The 19,137-nt window shown below is 46.0% G+C and overlaps 1 protein-coding gene across 1 annotated transcript in view; it reads right to left on the bottom strand.

Moving 5' to 3' along the window:
* LOC126209900 (uncharacterized) overlaps positions 1-19,137 on the bottom strand; it is a 148,121-nt gene that overhangs the window by 40,508 nt on the left and 88,476 nt on the right. Inside the window, exon 8 of the mRNA XM_049939022.1 lies at positions 3,322-3,848. Coding sequence (XP_049794979.1) covers positions 3,322-3,848 — 527 coding nt within the window. The remainder of the gene's footprint in view (positions 1-3,321; positions 3,849-19,137) is intronic.

Consider the following 19,137-nt stretch of genomic DNA (forward strand, 5'->3'; position numbering starts at 1 on the left):
GGTTGCAACTGAAGAGGACAAGCAGTGCTTCAGAGAAATGTGCAGTTTAGACAATATATTCTGATTGAAGTTAAAATCTTCTGGGTTGTTGGGCAGCGTCATGTTTCTTCTAAAATGTTCGACGTTTCGACCCCTCTGCTGGGATCTTCCTCAGGATCTTTTGGTGTCCACTACTGCTAGAACACTGTCTGAGACGAGTGTCGCGTCCACTTATAAAGGGGGAGTTTTCTGGCGTTCGTGCTGGAGAAGTGATAGCATCGGTTAAAATTCAAATGGCTACCATTGGTGTGCCATAGTCATAGGCTAATATTGACCTCTGATGCAGAAGAAGGGGCGTTGGTAGCTCATCGCCTGTGGATACCATTCGCGGTCAATCGTCATTGGATAGAAAGGCTCTATTCCACACATATGCTCGAGAAGAGTTATTGGTTGAAATGCCTGCTACCGCTATTGGTTGGTCATCATCAGTGGCTAGATTCGAAACGGACTAAGCAAGAGACGGGCAATGTTTACCCAAAATATTATTGTCCGCCAGGGTGACTTGCAGCGCGATGTTTATGCCACTCACACACCGCGGCCGCGTATTTACTTCCTTGATGGCGGGGAGCCACGATGCCGGAAACCTATAGCCGTCCTCTCTGTTGAAATTAGATGCATTTTTAGTAATTTCAACCGCTTCACGGGCCGTTCTTCTATAAATGTTTGTTTCTCTAGCCAGTACATGTACGTTATAAAAATCGATGTCAGAGCCATCCAATTTGAATTTTAACCAATGCTATCACTTGTCCAGCACGCAGAATGTCAATGGTGAGAAGTCTTCCGAAGTAAGAGTGATTTCAGGTGTGCCGCAGGGGAGTGTCGTAGGACCGTTGCTATTCACAATATACATAAATGACCTTGTGGATGACATGGGAAGTACACTGAGGCTTTTTGAGGATGATGCTGTGGTATATCGAGAGGTTGTAACAATGGAAAATTGTACTGAATTGCAGGAGGATCTGCAGCGAATTGACGCATGGTGCAGCAGGGAATGGCAATTGAATCTCAATGTAGACAAGTGTAATGTTCTGCGAGTACATAGAAAGAAAGATCCCTTATCATTTAGCTACAATACAGCAGGTAAGCAACTGGAAGCAGTTAATTCCGTAAATTATCTGGGAGTACGCATTAGGAGTGATTTAAAATGGAATGATCATATAAGGTTGATCGTCGGTAAAGCAGATGACAGACTGAGATTCATTGGAAGAATCGTAAGGAAATGCAATCCGGAAACAAAGGAAGTAGGTTACAGTACGCTTGTTCGCCCACTGCTTGAATACTGCTCAGCAGTGTGGGATCCGTACCATATAGGGTTGATAGAAGAGATAGAGAAGATCCAACGGAGAGCAGCGCACTTCGTTACAGGATCATTTAGTAATCGCGAAAGCGTTACAGAGATGATAGATAAACTCCAGTGGAAGACTCTGCAGGAGAGACGCTCAGTAGCTCGGTACGGGCTTTTGTTGAAGTTTCGAGAACATACCTTCACAGAGGAGTCAAGCAGTATATTGCTCCCTCCTACGTATATCTCGCGAAGAGACCATGAGGATAAAATCAGAGAGATTAAAGCCCACACAGAGGCATACCGACAATCTTTCTTTCCACGAACACTACGAGACTGGAATAGAAGGGAGAACCGACAGAGGTACTCAAGGTACCCTCTGCCACACACCGTCAGGTGGCTTGCGGAGTATGGATGTAGATGTAGATGTAGATGTAGAACGCCAGAAAACTGCCACTTTATAAGAGGACGCGACACTCGTCTCAGACAGTGTTCTAGCAGTAGTGGACACCAAAAGACCCTGAGGATGATCCTAGCAGAGGGGTCGAAACGTCGAACATTTTAGAAGAAACATGACGCGGCCTAATAACCCAGACGATTTTAACTTCAGTGACAACGGCCACGAAAGCCTGCAGACTTACATAATATATTCTGATGGTACACCCAAGAACCTTTCGAGCAAGAAGTAAAGTGAAACTTCCTAGCAGATTAAAACTGTGTGCCGGACCGAGACTCGAACTCGGGATCTTAGCCTTTCGCGGGCAAGTGCTCTACAATCTGAGCTACCCAAGCACGACCCACGTCCCGTCCTCACAGCTTTACTTCTGCCAGTACCTCGTCTCCTACCTTCCAAACTTAACAGAAGCTCTCGTGCGAACCTTGCAGAACTAGCACGCCTGAAAGAAAAGATATTGCGGAGACATGGCTTAGCACAGCCTGGGGGATGTTTCCAGAATCAAATTTTCACTCTACAGCGGAGTGTGCGCTGATATGAAACTTCCTGGCAGATTAAAACTGTGTGCCGGACCGAGACTCGAACTCGGGACCTTTGCCTTTCGCGGGCAAGTGCTCTACCAACTGAGCTACCCAAGCACGACTCACGCCCCGTCCTCACAGCTTTAATTCTGCCAGTACCTCGTCTCGTACCTTCCAAACTTTACAGAAGCTCTCCTGCGCACCTTGCTGCGAACCTCCCCATCGCACCCCCCTCAGATTTAGTTATAAGCTGGCACAGTGGATAGGCCTTGAAAAACTGAACACAGATCAATCGAGAAAACAGGAAGAAGTTGTGTGGAACTATGAAAAAAATAAGCAAAATATACAAACTGAGTAGTCCATGTGCAAGATAAGCAACATCAAGGATACTGTGAGCTCTGGAGCGCCGTGGTCACGTGTAGTGAAAATTTCATTCTGGAAACATCCCCCAGGGTGTGGCTAAGCCATGTTTCCGCAATATCCTTTCTTTCAGGAGTGCTAGTTCTGCAAGTTTCGCAGGAGAGCTTCTGTAAAGTTTGGAAGGTAGGAGACGAGGTACTGGCAGAAGTAAAGCTGTGAGGACGGGGCGTGTGTCGTGCTTGGGTAGCTCAGTTGGTAGAGCACTTGCCCGCGAAAGGCAAAGGTCCCGAGTTCGAGTCAGTCGTGCTTGGGTAGCTCAGTTGGTAGAGCACTTGCCCGCGAAAGGCTAAGGTCCCGAGTTCGAGTCTCGGTCCGGCACACAGTTTTAATCTGCTAGGAAGTTTCACTTTACTTCTTGCTCGAAAGGTTCTTGGGTGTACCATCAGAATATATTATGTAAGTCTGCAGGATTTCGTGGCCATTGTCACTGAAGTTAAAATACTAAATCCGAGGGGGGTGCGATGGGGAGATTTCCTTGTAAGAAGTAGTTTAAGAGTGAGAATATCTGAGGGAAATGACAGTTACCTCGGTGCTAAACTGAAGAACCCTTCGAGCGATAAGGGAAGTGTTTTGCGGTGAGAGTATCTGCGGAAAGTGAGATTTACCTCAGTGCCGGTGTAGACCTCTTGGTCCTAACTGGTGTACCCGGTGCCTCCTCGAGCACCAGAATGACGTCGCGGTCGCGGTCGCCGGAGGCCCTCTTCGGGCGCTGGTCGGAGCCGTCGGAGCCCGGTCGGTAGACGACCAGCTGCTGGGGGTCCGCGAGCGACTCCGCGACGGCCTGCAGGGCGCGCTTGTGCTCCAGCGGCAGGTCGGCGCCGGCGTCGTCGCCGCTGCGGCGCAGGGGGTCGACGTCGAGGAAGCGGCCGACGGCGACCGCCCCCAGGCCGAGCGCCGCCCCGCCGGCCACCAGCCCCAGCGCGGGCAGCAGCGCCGGGTGCGCCGCCGCCACCGCCGCCACGCCTCCCATCTTGTCCTGGAAGCCCGAGCCCGAGCCCGGGGCCTGGACGCCGAGCCCCAGGTTGTGCGAGATCTTGTGCGTCGCCTCCACCAGCGGCTCCATCACTGGCCGCGTCAGGTCGGACATCCTCTCCACCCCGATCTGCACCTTCTCCCTGATGGCCTCAGCTACCTGCAGTCAACAGCCACTTCTGTACTGTTTCGTCCTAGATGTCTCTAGGGTGCTTTTGCTGGGTATACGAGGGTGAGTCAAATGGAAACCTTTTTAAATATTATTTACTGTGCAGAAGTGGTACAAAGCTGTATCACTTTTCAACACAATGTCCCCCATGCTCAATGCAAGTCCTCCAGCGCTTACAAACTGCATAAATTCCTTTAGAAAAAATTTCTTTTGGTACTCCGCGCAACAACTCATGCACTGCGTGGCGTACCTCTTCGTCAGAACGCAACTTCTTTCCTCCCATTGCGTCTTTGAGTGGTCCAAACATGTGGAAATCACTTGGGCCGAGGTCTGGTGAGTATGGTGCACAAGGAAGACACTCAAAATGCAGGCCTGTGATTGTTGCAACTGTTGTATGGGCAGTGTGGGACCTTGCTAAAGGATACCCGCTGACAGCAATCCACGTCTCTTTGATTTGATTGCAGGCCGCAGATGATTTTTTAGGAGATCTGTGTATTATGCACTGGTGCCAGTGGTCCCTCTAGGCATGTAATACTCCAAAATGACGCCTTTTTCGTCCCAGAAGAGTGTCAGCATAACCTTCACTGCTGATGGTTCTGTTCGAAACTTCTTTGGTGTTGGTGATGGGGAATGGCGCCATTCCTCTCTCGCTCTCTTCGTTTGCGGTTGGTGGAAGTGAAGCCAGGTTTCGTACCCAGTAACGATTTTTGTAAGGAAGCCATCACCTTCTCGTTCAAAGCGCCGAAGAAGTTTTTCACAAGCATCAGCACGTCGTTCCCTCATTTAAGGAGTCAGCTGCCGTGGCACTCATCTTGCAGACATCTTGTGAAACTGGAGCACATCATGCACAATGTGGTGTGCTGAGCCATGACTAATCTGTAAACATGCTGCAATGTCATTCAGTGTCACTGGGCTGTTTTCCTTCACTATGGCTTCAACTGCTGCAATGTTCTGTGGAGTCACAACTCGTTGTGCCTGACCTGGACGAGAAGCATCTTCCACTGAAGTCACACCATTTGCGAAGTTCCTACTCCATTCGTAGACTTGCTGCTGTGACAAACATGGATCACCGTACTGAACCTTCATTCTTCGATGAATTTAAAAAGGTTTCACACCTTCACTACCGAAACACCGAATAACAGAACGCTGTTCTTCCCTGGTACCATCTTTATACTGCTACTCCGACGGTATATGTCATCTGCACTATGCTGCCACCTACAGGCCATTCTGCACGCTGTTTGTAGCATGCTTACCAACTTATAGGATAACGACGCGAAATTTCGATTTGTTATTACTAGTTTAAGGTTTTCATTTGACTCGCCCCCGTTCTTATAGTGATGAAGGGTTCACCACTCTCACGACCATACAAAATTTTAATTACAAGTCAGATCAGAAAATACAATAAAATAGTTATAATTACATGTCACATCGTAACGTAAGAACTGAGCCGGGTTCTGTATGCAAGATAGCCCGCGAGTGCGACACGGGAAGTTAAACAGGGTACTGGAGGCACCATCTTCAAGTGTGGGCAAATACGCCTGCAAGCAGTATGCTTGAGACCTCGCCAGCAGCACCGAGGGTCGAGATCAACAGAATGGTAGGGCACTTTCCGAGACGCATAATGGAAGAATCCCAATTTAGAATGATAGTCGACCATTAAGACGATCACACGTCGAGGAAAGCTTCCAAGAGAATATTCTCAACAGATACTGAAGAAGACCGCGTGCAGCCAGAGTAGATGTACAGTGAAGAGCCAAAGAAACTGGCCCCCGCGAGCAGAAGTGCCGCAGCACGATGTGAGCGTGGGCTCGATTAATGTCTCGAGTAGTGCTGGAGGGAACTGACACCATGAATCCTGCAGGGCTGTCCATAAATCCGTAAGAGTACGAGGGGGATGTACATCTCTTCTGAACAGCACGTTGCAAGGCATCCCAGGTATGCTCAATAATGTTCATGACTGGGTAGTTTGATGGCCAGCGGAAGTGTTTAAAAGTGTTTAAACTCAGAAGAGTGTTCCTGGAGCCACTCTGTAGCAATTCTGGACTTGTGGGGTATTGCAGTGTCCTGCTGGAGTTGCCCAAGTCCATCGTAATGCACAATGGACATGAATGGATGCAGGTGATCAGAGAGCATGCTTACGTACGTGTCACCTGTCAGAGTGGTATCTAGACGTATCAGAGGTCCATATCACTCCAACTCCACACGCCTCACGCCATTACAGAGGCTCCACCAGCTTGAACGGTCCCCTGTTGACACGCTGGGTCCATGGTTTCATGAGCTTGTCTCCGTACCCGTACACGTCCATCCGCTCGATACAATTTGAAGCGAGACTCGTCCGAGCAGGCCCCATCGCTCGTACCCCGACTATAACACGACGTTCAAACTCAGTTAAATCTTGATAATCTGCCATTGTAGCAGCAGCAACCTATCGAACAGCTGTGCCAGACACTTGTTGTCTTATGTAGGCGTGGCCGACCGCAGCCCCGTATTCTGCCTGTTTATACAGGGTGAGTCACCTAACATTACCGCTGGATGTATTTCGTAAACCACATCAAATACTGACGAATCGATTACACAGACCGAATGTGAGGAGAGGGGCTAGTGTAATTGGTTAATACAAACGATAAAAAATGCACGGAAGTATGTTATTTAACACAAACCTACGTTTTTTTTAATGGAACCTAAAGTTGACGCTTGAGTACCACTCCTCCGCTGTTCGATCGTGTGTATCGGAGAGCACCGAATTACGTAGGGATCCAAAGGGAACGGTGATGGACCTTAGGTACAAAAGAGACTGGAACAGCACATTACGTCCACATGCTAACACCTTGTAATTGGTCTTTTTCACTGACGCACATGTACATTACCATGAGGGGTGAGGTACACGTACACACGTGGTTTCCGTTTTCAATTACGGAGTGGAATAGAGTGTGTCCCGACAAGTCAGGCCAATAGATGTTCAATGTGGTGGCCATCATTTGCTGCACACAATTGCAATCTCTGGCTTAATGAATGTCGTACACGCCGCAGTACATCTGGTGTAATGTCGCCGCAGGCTGCCACAATACGTTGTTTCATATCCTCTGGGGTTGTAGGCACATCACGGTACACATTCTCCTTTAGCGTACCCCACAGAAAGAAGTCCAGAGGTGTAAGATCAGGAGAACGGGCTGGCCAATTTATGCGTCCTCCACGTCCTATGAAACGCCCGTCGAACATACTGTCAAGGGTCAGCCTAGTGCTAATTGCGGAATGTGCAGTTGCACCATCATGCTGATACCACATACGTCGACGCGTTTCCAGTGGGACATTTTCGAGCAACGTCAGATCATTCTGTAGAAACGCGATGTATGTTGCAGCTGTTTGGGCCCCTGCAATGAAGTGAGGACCAATGAGGTGGTCGCCAATGATTCCGCACCATACATTTACAGTCCACGGTCGCTGTCGATCTATCTGTCTGAGCCAGCGAGGATTGTCCACGGACCAGTAATGCATGTTCCGTAGATTCACTGCCCCGTGGTTTGTGAAACCCGCTTCATAGGTAAACAGGTAGAACTGCAGCGCATTCTCTGTTAATGCCCATTGACAGAATTGCACTCGATGATTAAAGTCATCACCATGTAATTGCTGATGTAGCGACACATGAAACGGGTGAAAGCGGTGACGATGCAGTATGCGCATGACACTACTTTGACTCAGTCCTCCGGCTCTCGCAATGTTCCGTGTACTCATGTGTGGGTTCATGGCAACAGCAGCTAACACACCAACTGCACCCGCCTCTCCTGTGACGGGCCCATTTGCGTGCTACGACCATACCTGTTGCATACAGTTGGCGGTAGATGTTTTGCAATGTGCGGCACGTTGGATGCTCTCTGTCCGGGTACCGTTCTGCGTACACCCTGCAGGCTTCAGCTGCATTTCGTCGACACTCGCCATAGATGAGTATCATCTCCGCCTTTTCAGAGTTCGAATACACCATGGTCACAGTTCCTACAACACTACACTATCACAGACGTCTGGTAACACGGTGTACTACAGTTGGTCCGCGTGCGGAGACGAATGCAGAATAACAATAGCAGCAAGCGCTACACGCGGACACTGCGACAGCTAGACCAAACCACAACAGTGCACTACAGCCACACTCGTAAACACAGTCGTCATCGTAAACATGTCCCTGCAGATGCTGCTCGCCGACCGTGGCCCGTGTTTGTTACAACACGCAACTGAACGTCGGAGGTTTCAAGTGTCAACTTTAGGTTACAATATCTCCGGATGTAATTAACATTTTACAATGCAACAAACGGCACTGATTACGTATTTGTTTATATGTTCAGATGTGCTAACAAAACTAACGTGGTTCCACTTAAAAAAACGTAGGTTTGTGTTAAAAAACATACTTCCGTGCGCGGTTCTAGGCGCGCAGTCCGGAACCGTGCGACTGCTACGGTCGCAGGTTCGAATCCTGCCTCGGGCATGGATGTGTGTGATGTCCTTAGATTAGTTAGGTTTAAGTAGTTCTAAGTTCTAGGGGACTGATGATCACAGCAGTTGAGTCCCATAGTGCTCAGAGTCATTTGAACCATACTTCCGTGCATTTTTGTATGGTTTGCATTAAACAATTACACTAGCACCTCTCCTCACGTTCGGTCTGTGGAATCGGTTGGTCAGTATTTGATGTGGTTTACGAAATATATCCAGCGGTAACGTTAGGTGACTCACCCTGTATATCTCTTATGTTTGAATACGCATGCCTGCACCAGTTTCTTTGGCGCTTCAGTGTAAAACTAAACAAAAGTTCAGAGAGCTACAGATTAATCAACAATGACTATCAGGAGATTCGGCGTACAATTTTGGTTGACACACGGTAACTGCAAACGAAGTTGTAATTTTTAGTATTCATCGGAATAGCATTGAAGAGAGACTGCCCATCTCTGTCTCAAAGAACTAAGTTAGGGAAATTTCAATGAATAGCTGGAGCACGTTACTGATCGGTACTTGTCTCTTGTACTATAAGGAAAGTGGCCTTGACTGATAGTGAATTATTTTAAAGTTTTGATGATTTATGAACTAGGCCAAGTGGCCAGTAGTTACCAGACCGAGTGGCAGTGAAGGCGCTCATCTCTAATAAAGTTCCTTCCTAGTGATTATTGAAGGCATCTGAAATCCTATTAAGAAGTTTTGGCCTGACACCTCAATGAAACGCTACTGATGGAACAATAATCTTTTTTTTTTTTTTTGGTCATCAGTCTACTGACTGGTTTGATGCGGCCCGCCACGAATTCATTTCCTGTGCTAACCTCTTCATCTCAGAGTAGCACTTGCAACCTACGTCCTCAATTATTTGCTTGACGTATTCCAATCTCTGTCTTCCTCTACAGTTTTTGCCCTCTACAGCTCCCTCTAGTACCATGGAAGTCATTCCCTCATGTCTTAGCAGATGTCCTATCATCCTGTCCCTTCTCCTTATCAGTGTTTTCCACATATTCCTTTCCTCTCCGATTCTGCGTAGAACCTCCTCATTCCTTACCTTATCAGTCCACCTAATTTTCAACATTCGTCTATAGCACCACATCTCAAATGCTTCGATTCTCTTCTGTTCCTGTTTTCCCACAGTCCATGTTTCACTACCATACAATGCTGTACTCCAGACGTACATCCTCAGAAATTTCTTCCTCAAATTAAGGCCGGTATTTGATATTAGTAGACTTCTCTTGGCAAGAAATGCCTTTTTTGCCATATTGAGTATGCTTTTGATGTCCTCCTTGCTCCGTCCGTCATTGCTTATTTTACTGCCTAGGCAGCAGAATTCCTTAACTTCATTGACTTCGTGACCATCAATCCTGATGTTAAGTTTCTCGCTGTTCTCATTTCTACTACTTCTCATTACCTTCGTCTTTCTCCGATTTACTCTCAAACCATACTGTGTACTCATTAGACTGTTCATTCCGTTCAGCAGATTATTTAATTCTTCTTCACTTTCACTCAGGATAGCAATGTCATCAGCGAATCGTATCATTGATATCTTTTCACCTTGTATTTTAATTCCACTCCTGAACCTTTCTTTTATTTCCATCACAGCTTCCTCGATGTACAGATTGAAGAGTAGGGGCGAAAGGCTACAGCCTTGTCTTACACCCTTCTTAATACGAGCAGTTCGTTCTTGATCGTCCACTCTTATTATTCCCTCTTGGTTGTTGTACATATTGTATACTACCCGTCTCTCCCTATAGCTTACCCCTACTTTTTTCAGAATCTTGAACAGCTTGCACCATTTTATATTGTCGAACGCTTTTTCCAGGTCGACAAATCCTATGAAAGTGTCTTGATTTTTCTTTAGCCTTGCTTCCATTATTAGCCGTAACGTCAGAATTGCCTCTCTCGTCGCTCTACTTCCAAACTGATCGTCCCTAGCGCATTCTCAATTTTCTTTTCCATTATTCTGTATATTATTCTTGTAAGCAGCTTCGATGCATGAACTGTTAAGTTGATTGTGCGATAATTCTCGCATATGTCAGCTCTTGCCGTCTTCGGAATTGTGTGGATGATGCTTTTCCGAAAGTCAGATGGTATGTAGCCAGACTCATATATTCTACACACCAACGTGAATAGTCGTTTTGTTGCCACTTCCCCCAATAAACTAGTTGACGAAAAGCATTAATTTGCTACGCCAGCAGGTCAGTTCTGCCAAGTCCATGAAAATTACCATTCTGCTGTAACCGAACGCCCATCCCATCCAAGGAGGTCTCCTCTCTCTCCCCTCCGCTCTGAAGGTTGATAAACAAACTAAATAAACCGATATTGCCGCTATTTTCCTGACTGCGCCACGCGGATAGCACCGAAGTCAAAACGAAAATAAAAGTGTAGGGAAACTGTGCCGTTAAGGTACACCATTTCAATAGATTACACTCAACTGGATCATATTGTAGGGAATGTTCTTTGGGCAGAACTTCTTATGACTGTATTATGGAGCGTATGCTTGTAGTGGTACGAGTACGCCTTTAGCACAAGCGGCTGAATTTGACGTGACATATCTTGTCGACTCATGTCGGTCTCCCAGTAAGAGCAGGCTGAGGGGTTTGGGTGGTTCGGTGAATTTTACGTACTATTAGTTGACACAGGCGGGACGATGGATTACAATGCTAATTCACCTGTGGCTCCGTCTCACACAGTGATGGGTCCTGGAATGCCTGGGGATAGTGTGGGTATTCTGGAACCCTGGTTCTAGCAGCCAGGGACTCGTTTCCAATGACATAAGTAATGTTGGCATAGGTTATAGATCTAGAATTACGCAACAGAGCCTTCGTGAAGAATATAACTTTCTCAACCCCGATGTGTTCCAGTGGTTAACATGAGGGACTGCCTGTAAGGTATTTGCTGCAGTGCTGCTGTAAATGATCAACAAATTTAGTAATATCTTTTATTGGTTTTAGGTGGTTTTTTCTTTGTTAATTTTATACTAACGAACTCAGCAGTGACTCACAATTGCTAAATGTGTATGCGAAACGGATATACACAGGTTGTTACAAAAAGGTACGGCCAAACTTTCAGGAAACATTCCTCACACACAAAGAAAGAAAATATGTTATGTGGACATGTGTCCGGAGACGCTTTCTTTCCATGTTAGAGCTCATTTTATTACTTCTCTTAAAATCACATTAATCATGGAATGGAAACACACAGCGTGACTTCAAACACTTTGTTACGGGAAATGTTCAAAATGTCCTCCGTTAGCGAGGATACATGCATCCATCCTCCGTCGCATGGAATCCCTGATGCGCTGATGCAGCCCTGGAGAATAGCGTATTGTATCACAGCCGTCCACAATACGAGCACGAAGAGTCTCTACATTTGGTACCACGGTTGCGTAGACAAGAGCTTTCAAATGCCCCCATAAATGAAAGTCAAGAGGGTTGAGGTCAGGAGAGCGTGGAGGCCATGGAATTGGTCCGCCTCTACCAATCCATCGGTCACCGAATCTGTTGTTGAGAAGTGTACGAACACTTCGACTGAAATGTGCAGGAGCTCCATCGTGCGTGAACCACATGTTGTGTCGTACTTGTAAAGGCACATGTTCTAGCAGCACAGGTAGAGTATCCCGTATGAAATCATGATAACGTGCTCCATTGAGCGTAGGTGGAAGAACATGGGGCCCAATCAAGACATCACCAACAACGCCTGCTCAAACGTTCACAGAAAATCTGTGTTGATGACGTGGTTGCACAATTGCGTGCGGATTCTCGTCAGCCCACACATGTGGCGGTGAATCGAGGAAGTACAGTTCATACTGACGAAACTAAAATGAGCTCTAACATGGAAATTAAGCGTTTCCGGACACATGTCCACATAACATCTTTTATTTGTTTGTGTGTGAGGAATGTTTCCTGAAAGTTTGGCCGTACCTTTTTGTAACACCCTGTATATGTGCTATTTGTGGAAAATGTTTCAGGATTCTGCCGTCGGCTCCTCGTCGAACTCCGCCCATTTTGACGGTAGAAATTCGAAATCTTAATAAATCATTTGGAACATGAATGAAAGCGAAGCCTTTCCTATTGTTTTTTACTGTTTTTAAAGCTTTTTAAATTTTTTTTACACGATACTATTAATTTCAGAATATACAGCGTTTTCATATACACACATCAAAAAATGTTTTCCATCACCTCTGTTCCGAAGGTTCTGGAACCTGTACAGAAAATTGGACTATAGATCAACATAAACATCATTTACGCCCGTTTTGTTGCTCATAAAAACCACACATTGCTGGTTCTACCACCATACAGCGAGACCTTCAGAGGTGGTGGTCCAGACTTCTGTACACACCAGAACCTCTAATACCGAGCAGCACGTCCTCTTGCATTGATGCATGCCTGTATTCGTCGTGGCATACTGTCCACAAGTTCATCAAGGCACTGTTGGTCCAGATTGTCCCACTCCTCAACGGCGATTCGGTGTATATCCGTCAGATTGGTTGGTGGGTCACGTGGTCCACAAACAGCCCTTTTTCATTCTATCCCAGGCATGTTCGATAGGATTCATGTCTGGAGAACACGCTGGCCACTGTAGTCGAGCGATGTCATTATCCGTAGCCGTGGTCTGCGAGCTGATAGTCCATGCTGTTGCAAACGTCGTCTGTTCATGCAGATGGTTGTTGTCTTGCAAACGTCCCCATCCTCTGACTCAGGGATCGAGACGTGGCTGCACGATCCGTTACAGCCATGCGGATAAGACGCCTGTCATCTCGACTGCTAGTGATACGAAGCTGTTGGGATCCAGCACGGCGTTCCGTATTACCCTCCTGAACCCACCGATTCCATATTCTGCTAACAGTCATTGGATCTCGACCAACGTGGGCAGCAAAGTCGCGATACGATAAACCGCAATTGCGATAGGCTACAATCCGACCTTGATCAAAGTCGGAAACGTGATGGTACGTATTTCTCCTCCTTACACGAGGCATCACAACAACGTTTCACCAGGCAACGCCGGTCAACTGCTGTTTGTGTATGAGAAATCGGTTGGAAACTTTCCTCATGTCAGCACGTTGTAGGTATCGCCACCGGCGCCAACCTTGTGTGAATGCTCTGAAAAGTTAATCATTTGGCTATCACAACATCTTCTTCCTGTCGGTAATATTTCGCGTCTGTAGCACGTCATCTTCGTGGTGCAGCAATTTTAATGGGCAGTAGTGTATTTAATGGTGTAAACGCATACAGTTGACAGTACACGATACTAGAAGCCAAAACGTCTCAGTAAACATAGGGTCGAAAATGCATACCTTAAGAGCTACGAGCAATTTTTCATCTTTGATACTGGGAAACAAGTCTCCTCTACTGCAGGTTCTTTGCTTTCCATGTTTTGGGAAGTGGTAGTATGGACTAAAATAAGAAAAAAATGTCCAGCAAAACATGTGCTCTAAAACGCATACCTTGCAAGTTACGAGCACTTGATCAATAGAAGAGTTGTGTTTCAAAGTAGCAAAGATGAACAAGTGCTCATAGCTGTTAAGGAATGTATTTTAGAGCAGATGCTGTAAGCGTATTGTCATATCGCTGGCTTAATTGTGGGGTATCTTTGCGGGCAGCCGCGTCTGTAGATTCGAGCGCGGGACACGCATCTGTTATGTTGAGTAGTGTGTAGCTCTGCATGTGAGAGGCATTGTTAGTTGGAAGTTGAAGTCTTGCTACAAGTGCTATTAAAGTGATAAAATAAGAAAATGATTCAGAGTAATGTGCGTCAAGAAGTAATTGAAAATGAGCAGTGCCGTCAATAACGCATTTATGCATCCACTCGTTGCGTGTCGCACAGCATCGATCATCCGCACCAAGTTCGGTCTCCTAGAATGAACTGATGTGAATCAGTAAAAATTAGTTACCATAAAAGAGTGCAGTCAAGTGCCAGTGTCTTGTAGCGAGCGTGAGAACGTGCGTTCGGTCATCGCGTTCCGCATTATCAACAATCAGCCGCGCCGCAACTGTTATACGCACGCTCGTACAAGTGAGAACCGAGAACTGAAAAATTAACTTTACGAACAGTGTTATATCATTACTAGCGTCAAGGAGGACAATTACCAGATATCTGTATGTGTGACGAGTGTAAGAACTTTCGTTCGATCATTCGGCGCCGGCCGAAGTGGCCGTGCGGTTAAAGGCGCTGCAGTCTGGAACCGCAAGACCGCTACGGTCGCAGGTTCGAATCCTGCCTCGGGCATGGATGTTTGTGATGTCCTTAGGTTAGTTAGGTTTAACTAGTTCTAAGTTCTAGGGGACTAATGACCTCAGCAGTTGAGTCCCATAGTGCTCAGAGCCATTTTGATCATTCGGCTTCCGCATCATCAACAATCACCCGCGTCGTGCCGGTTACGCATACGCTCGTCTGAGTGATATTGTGGATTGATAATCATCAAGATTGTTAATTGGGATAAACATTTACGACTTAGAGTGCTAACAGTGCAACCTGTGATTTCCTTATCGTCTCAGAATATAGACTTTCATACCAGACGTAGAACAGTGTTGCGTTTTAAGGTTGAGTGGCTCCCCTAAACCCGCTTGCATATCTCGATAGATAATTTCAGGCAAGCCGGCAGCAGTGTGGAGCAGAAGAGTACGACCACCGCGGGATTACCAGGTACGTGGTGTGGACAGGGTGCACGGTCGAAACGACAACCAGTTTAAGTACCCCCACCCACTCCCGGGCGTGTTACAATGTGACTTTGCAGTAGAAGAGATTTGTTTCACAGTATGGAAGATGAAAAATTGCTCGTAGCTCGTAAGGTATGCATTTTCGACCCTATGTTTACTGAGACATTTTTTGGTTCTAGTATCGTGTACTGTCAACTGTATGCGTTGTAAGTAGGCTGTTTAGGTTATTATATTGGTAACGCCACATAGCGCTCTGAAAATCACTGGCTGTGCTGTGTGCAGTCTGTGGCTGGTTTGCATTGTTGTTGGCTATTGTAGTGTTGGGCAGTTGGCTGTTAACAGCGCGTAGCGTTGCGCAGTTGGAGGTGAGCCGCCAGCAGTGGTGGATGTGGGGAAGTGAGATAGCGGATTTTTTTAGAGCGGATGATCTTGACGTGTATCCATCAGAAACAGTACATGTGTAAGAATGGATGTCTTAGCTGGCAGTAGTGGCGCTCGCTGTATTGCAGTAGTTCGAGTAACGAAAATTTTTGTGAGGTAAGTGATTTGTGAAAGGTATAGGTTAATGTTAGTCAGGGCCATTCTTTTGTAGGGATTATTGAAAGTCAGATTGCGTTGCGCTAAAAAAATATTGTGTGTCAGTTTAAGCACAGTTTGTATAATTGTTCTAAGGGGACGTTTCATATGTCGACCCTTAGCTGAGGATACCTCACTGGAATCTTCTGATTTTTTCTTGTAGTTTGTGCAATTAGTGCAGCCTTTGTTTATTGCTAGCGCGTAATTGTAGAGAGAATTTCCTTTGTAGTTGTAGTTTTTCATTGTTGTACAGTAAAACACTTGTGGCATGCATGTAGATTTGCACCAAGTATTTCGCAGCTGCGCTTGCAATTAACGAGATATTATTTTCAGTGCTATGTTAATGTGTTCTCTTATTTTGCCCTTCAAATTGTGCTTTTCTGCGTTGTCGTGTGAAATATTGTGACAATAATGGTGTGTGAAAAGCGTAATACTAGGCTCCAAAGTAAACTGAGAAATGACAGTGAAGACGAAAGCAGTGTGTTAGCGCCACCGTATAATGAATTAACTAATGTTCAAACTAGTAATTTGGTGATTGTGGATAGGGAAATGGAGCGGTCTGCAAATAATGGTGTAGGCAGTGAAACAATTAGTGAACAGGGAAGCATTATCGATCGATCGGTCGGCAACAGCTTGCCTCAGGAATCCGAAATGACAGGACACAATCTTGCAAATACTGTAGATTCAGGTTTTGGGGCCTCACCGTTTTCTCAAATAAGTCAAAACACATTTTATGCTTGTCAAAATGTGAATGCTGCCGGTGCAAATGCACTGCCGAAATGCATAGAGGAACAGATTCCACACACTAATACATTATTACTGCAATTAATGCAGCAAATGAAACAAAATCAGAGACAAACACAGCAACAGTTAACACAATGGAACAAAACCTTCAAAAGTTAGACACAATGGAAGAAAATCTTCAAAAGTTAGACACAATGGAACAACAACAATGCAAACCAGCCACAGACTGCACACAGCACAGCCAGTGATTTTCAGAGCGCTATGTGGCGTTACCAATATAAGAACCTAAACAGCCTACTTACAGCGTTTACGCCATTAATTATGATACACCCTGCATGCAGACGACAGTAGTATCGTGTACACGAGGTATAAAAGTGCAGTGCATTGGCCGAGCTGTCATTTGTACTCAGGCGATTCGTGTGAAATGGTTTTCGGCATGATTACGACCGCACGACGCGAATTAACAGACTCTGAAGTGGCAGTAGGAGCTGCAAGCACGGGACAGTCCATTTCGGAGATGGTTAAGGAATTCAGTATTCCGAGATGCAGAGTGTCAAGAGTGTGCCGAGGATAAAGGATTTCAGGCATAGCCTCTCACTATGCACAACACGGTAGTCGACGGCCTCCATTTAACAACCGACAGCAACAGACAAGCAACAATTCGTGAAATAACCACAGAAATCAGTGCTGGACGTACGACAGATGTATCCATTTGGACAGTGCGGCGACACTTGTCGTTAATGAGCTACGGCTTCAGACGACTGAGGCGAGTGCCTTTGCTAACAGCACGACGTAACCTGCAGCGCCTGGGCCTGTGACAAATCGGTTGGAGCCTAGACGACTGGGAAACCGTGTCGTGGTCAGATGCGTCCCGATTTCATTTCATAAAAGATGATAGGGTCCGCGTGTGTCGCAGACACTACGAAGCCACGGAAACAAGTTGTCAATAAGGAACTGTGCGAGCTGGCGGTGGCTCCATAATGGTGTGGCGTGTGTTTACATGGAAGAGACCGGGTCCTCTGGTCCAACTCAGCCGATCATTGACTGGAGACCACTTGCGGCGATTCGTGGTCTCCATGTTCCCGAACAACGACGGAATTTTTATGGACGACAATGCGCCATGACACCAGGCCACAATTGTTGTTTGACAAACATTCTGGACAGTTCGAGCGAATGGTCTGCCAGCCATATCGGCCGACATGAATTGCAGCGAATGCATATTAGGCATAATCGGGAGATCAGTTCGTGTACCAAATGCTGCAGCAGCAACAGTTTCACTATTATGGACGACTATAAAGACGGCATGGCTCAGTATTTCTGCAGGAGGCTTCCAACGACTTTTTGATTCCATGCGACGTTGAGCTGCTGCACTATGACTGGAAAAAGGAGGTCCGACACCATTTTAGGAGGTATCCCGTGACTTTTGTCTCCTTAGTGTACATAAAACTCCGCTCTTTTCAAATATTCATGTACGAGTGGCGTCCGAGAGATGGCACCACCGGCGAGTATCGAGGTCATGTTTAGTTAGAAGAAAAAAAAAATAAATAAAAAATAAAAGATTCAAAATGCTCTGAGCACTATGGGACGTACCTTATCAGTCCTCTAGAACTTACAAGGGAACCTCCCCATCGCACCCCCCTCAGATTTAGTTATAAGTTGGCACAGTGGATAGGCCTTGAGAAACTGAACACACATTAATAGAGAAAACAGGAAGAAGTTGTGTGGAACTATGAAAAAATGAGCAAAATATATAAACTGAGTAGTCCATGCGGAAGATATGCAACGCACCGCAGCGTCGTGGTCCCCTGGTTAGCGTGAGCAGCTGCGAAACGAGAGGTCCTTGGTTCAAGTCTTCCCTTGAGTGAAAACTTTAATTTTTTATTTTCAGTTTATGTGACAAACTATTATGTTTTCATCAGTTTTTTGGGAGTCATCACATCCACAAGAAAACCTAAATCGGGAAAGGTAGAAGAATCTTTTTACCCATTCGCCAAGTGTACAAGTTAGGTGGATCGACAACAAATTCCTGTCATGTGACGCACATGCCGTCACCAGTGTCGTATAGAATATATCAGACACGTTTTTCCGTGGAGGAATCGGTTGACCTATGACCTTGCGATCAAATGTTTTCGTTCGTCTACTAATCGCACGGTTTTGCGGTGCGGTCACAAAACACAGACACTAAACTTATTACAGAGAACAGAGACGTCAATGAACGAACGGACAGATCATAAATTCGCGAAAATAAAGAAATTAAAATTTTCAGTCGAGGGAAAACTTGAACCAAGGACCTCTCGCTCCGTAGCTGCTCACGCTAACCACGTGACCACGGCGATACTCGACTAACGCTCTCCTTGATGTTATATATGTTGCGCATGGACTACTCAGTTTCTATATTTTGCTTATTTTTTCGTAGTTCCACATAACTTCTTCCTGTTTTCTCGATTGATCTTTGTTCAGTTTTTCAAGGCCTATCCACTGTGACAACTTATAACTAAATCTGAGGGGGGTGCGATGGGGAGGTTCCCTTGTTAGAACTACTGAAACCTAAGGACATCACACACATCCATGCCCGTGGCAGGATTCGAACCTGCGACCGTAGTGGTCGCGCGGTAGTTAGTAGCATCTTTGGAAAGAACGCACACCAAGTATCAGCCATATTGGTCTATTTGTTTGCGTTTGACATTCGTGTGAATCAAGGGAGTCGTGTGATTGTCAAGAAATGGACGAAAAAGAATTCCGTGCGGTGATTAAACATGACTTTATGAAAGGCAAAACGCCTCAGGAGACTAAAGAGAAGCTTGATAAACATTACGGTGACTCGA

The sequence above is a fragment of the Schistocerca nitens genome, chromosome 10 (assembly GCF_023898315.1).
Source record: "Schistocerca nitens isolate TAMUIC-IGC-003100 chromosome 10, iqSchNite1.1, whole genome shotgun sequence".
NCBI classification, from domain to species: Eukaryota; Metazoa; Arthropoda; class Insecta; order Orthoptera; family Acrididae; genus Schistocerca; species Schistocerca nitens.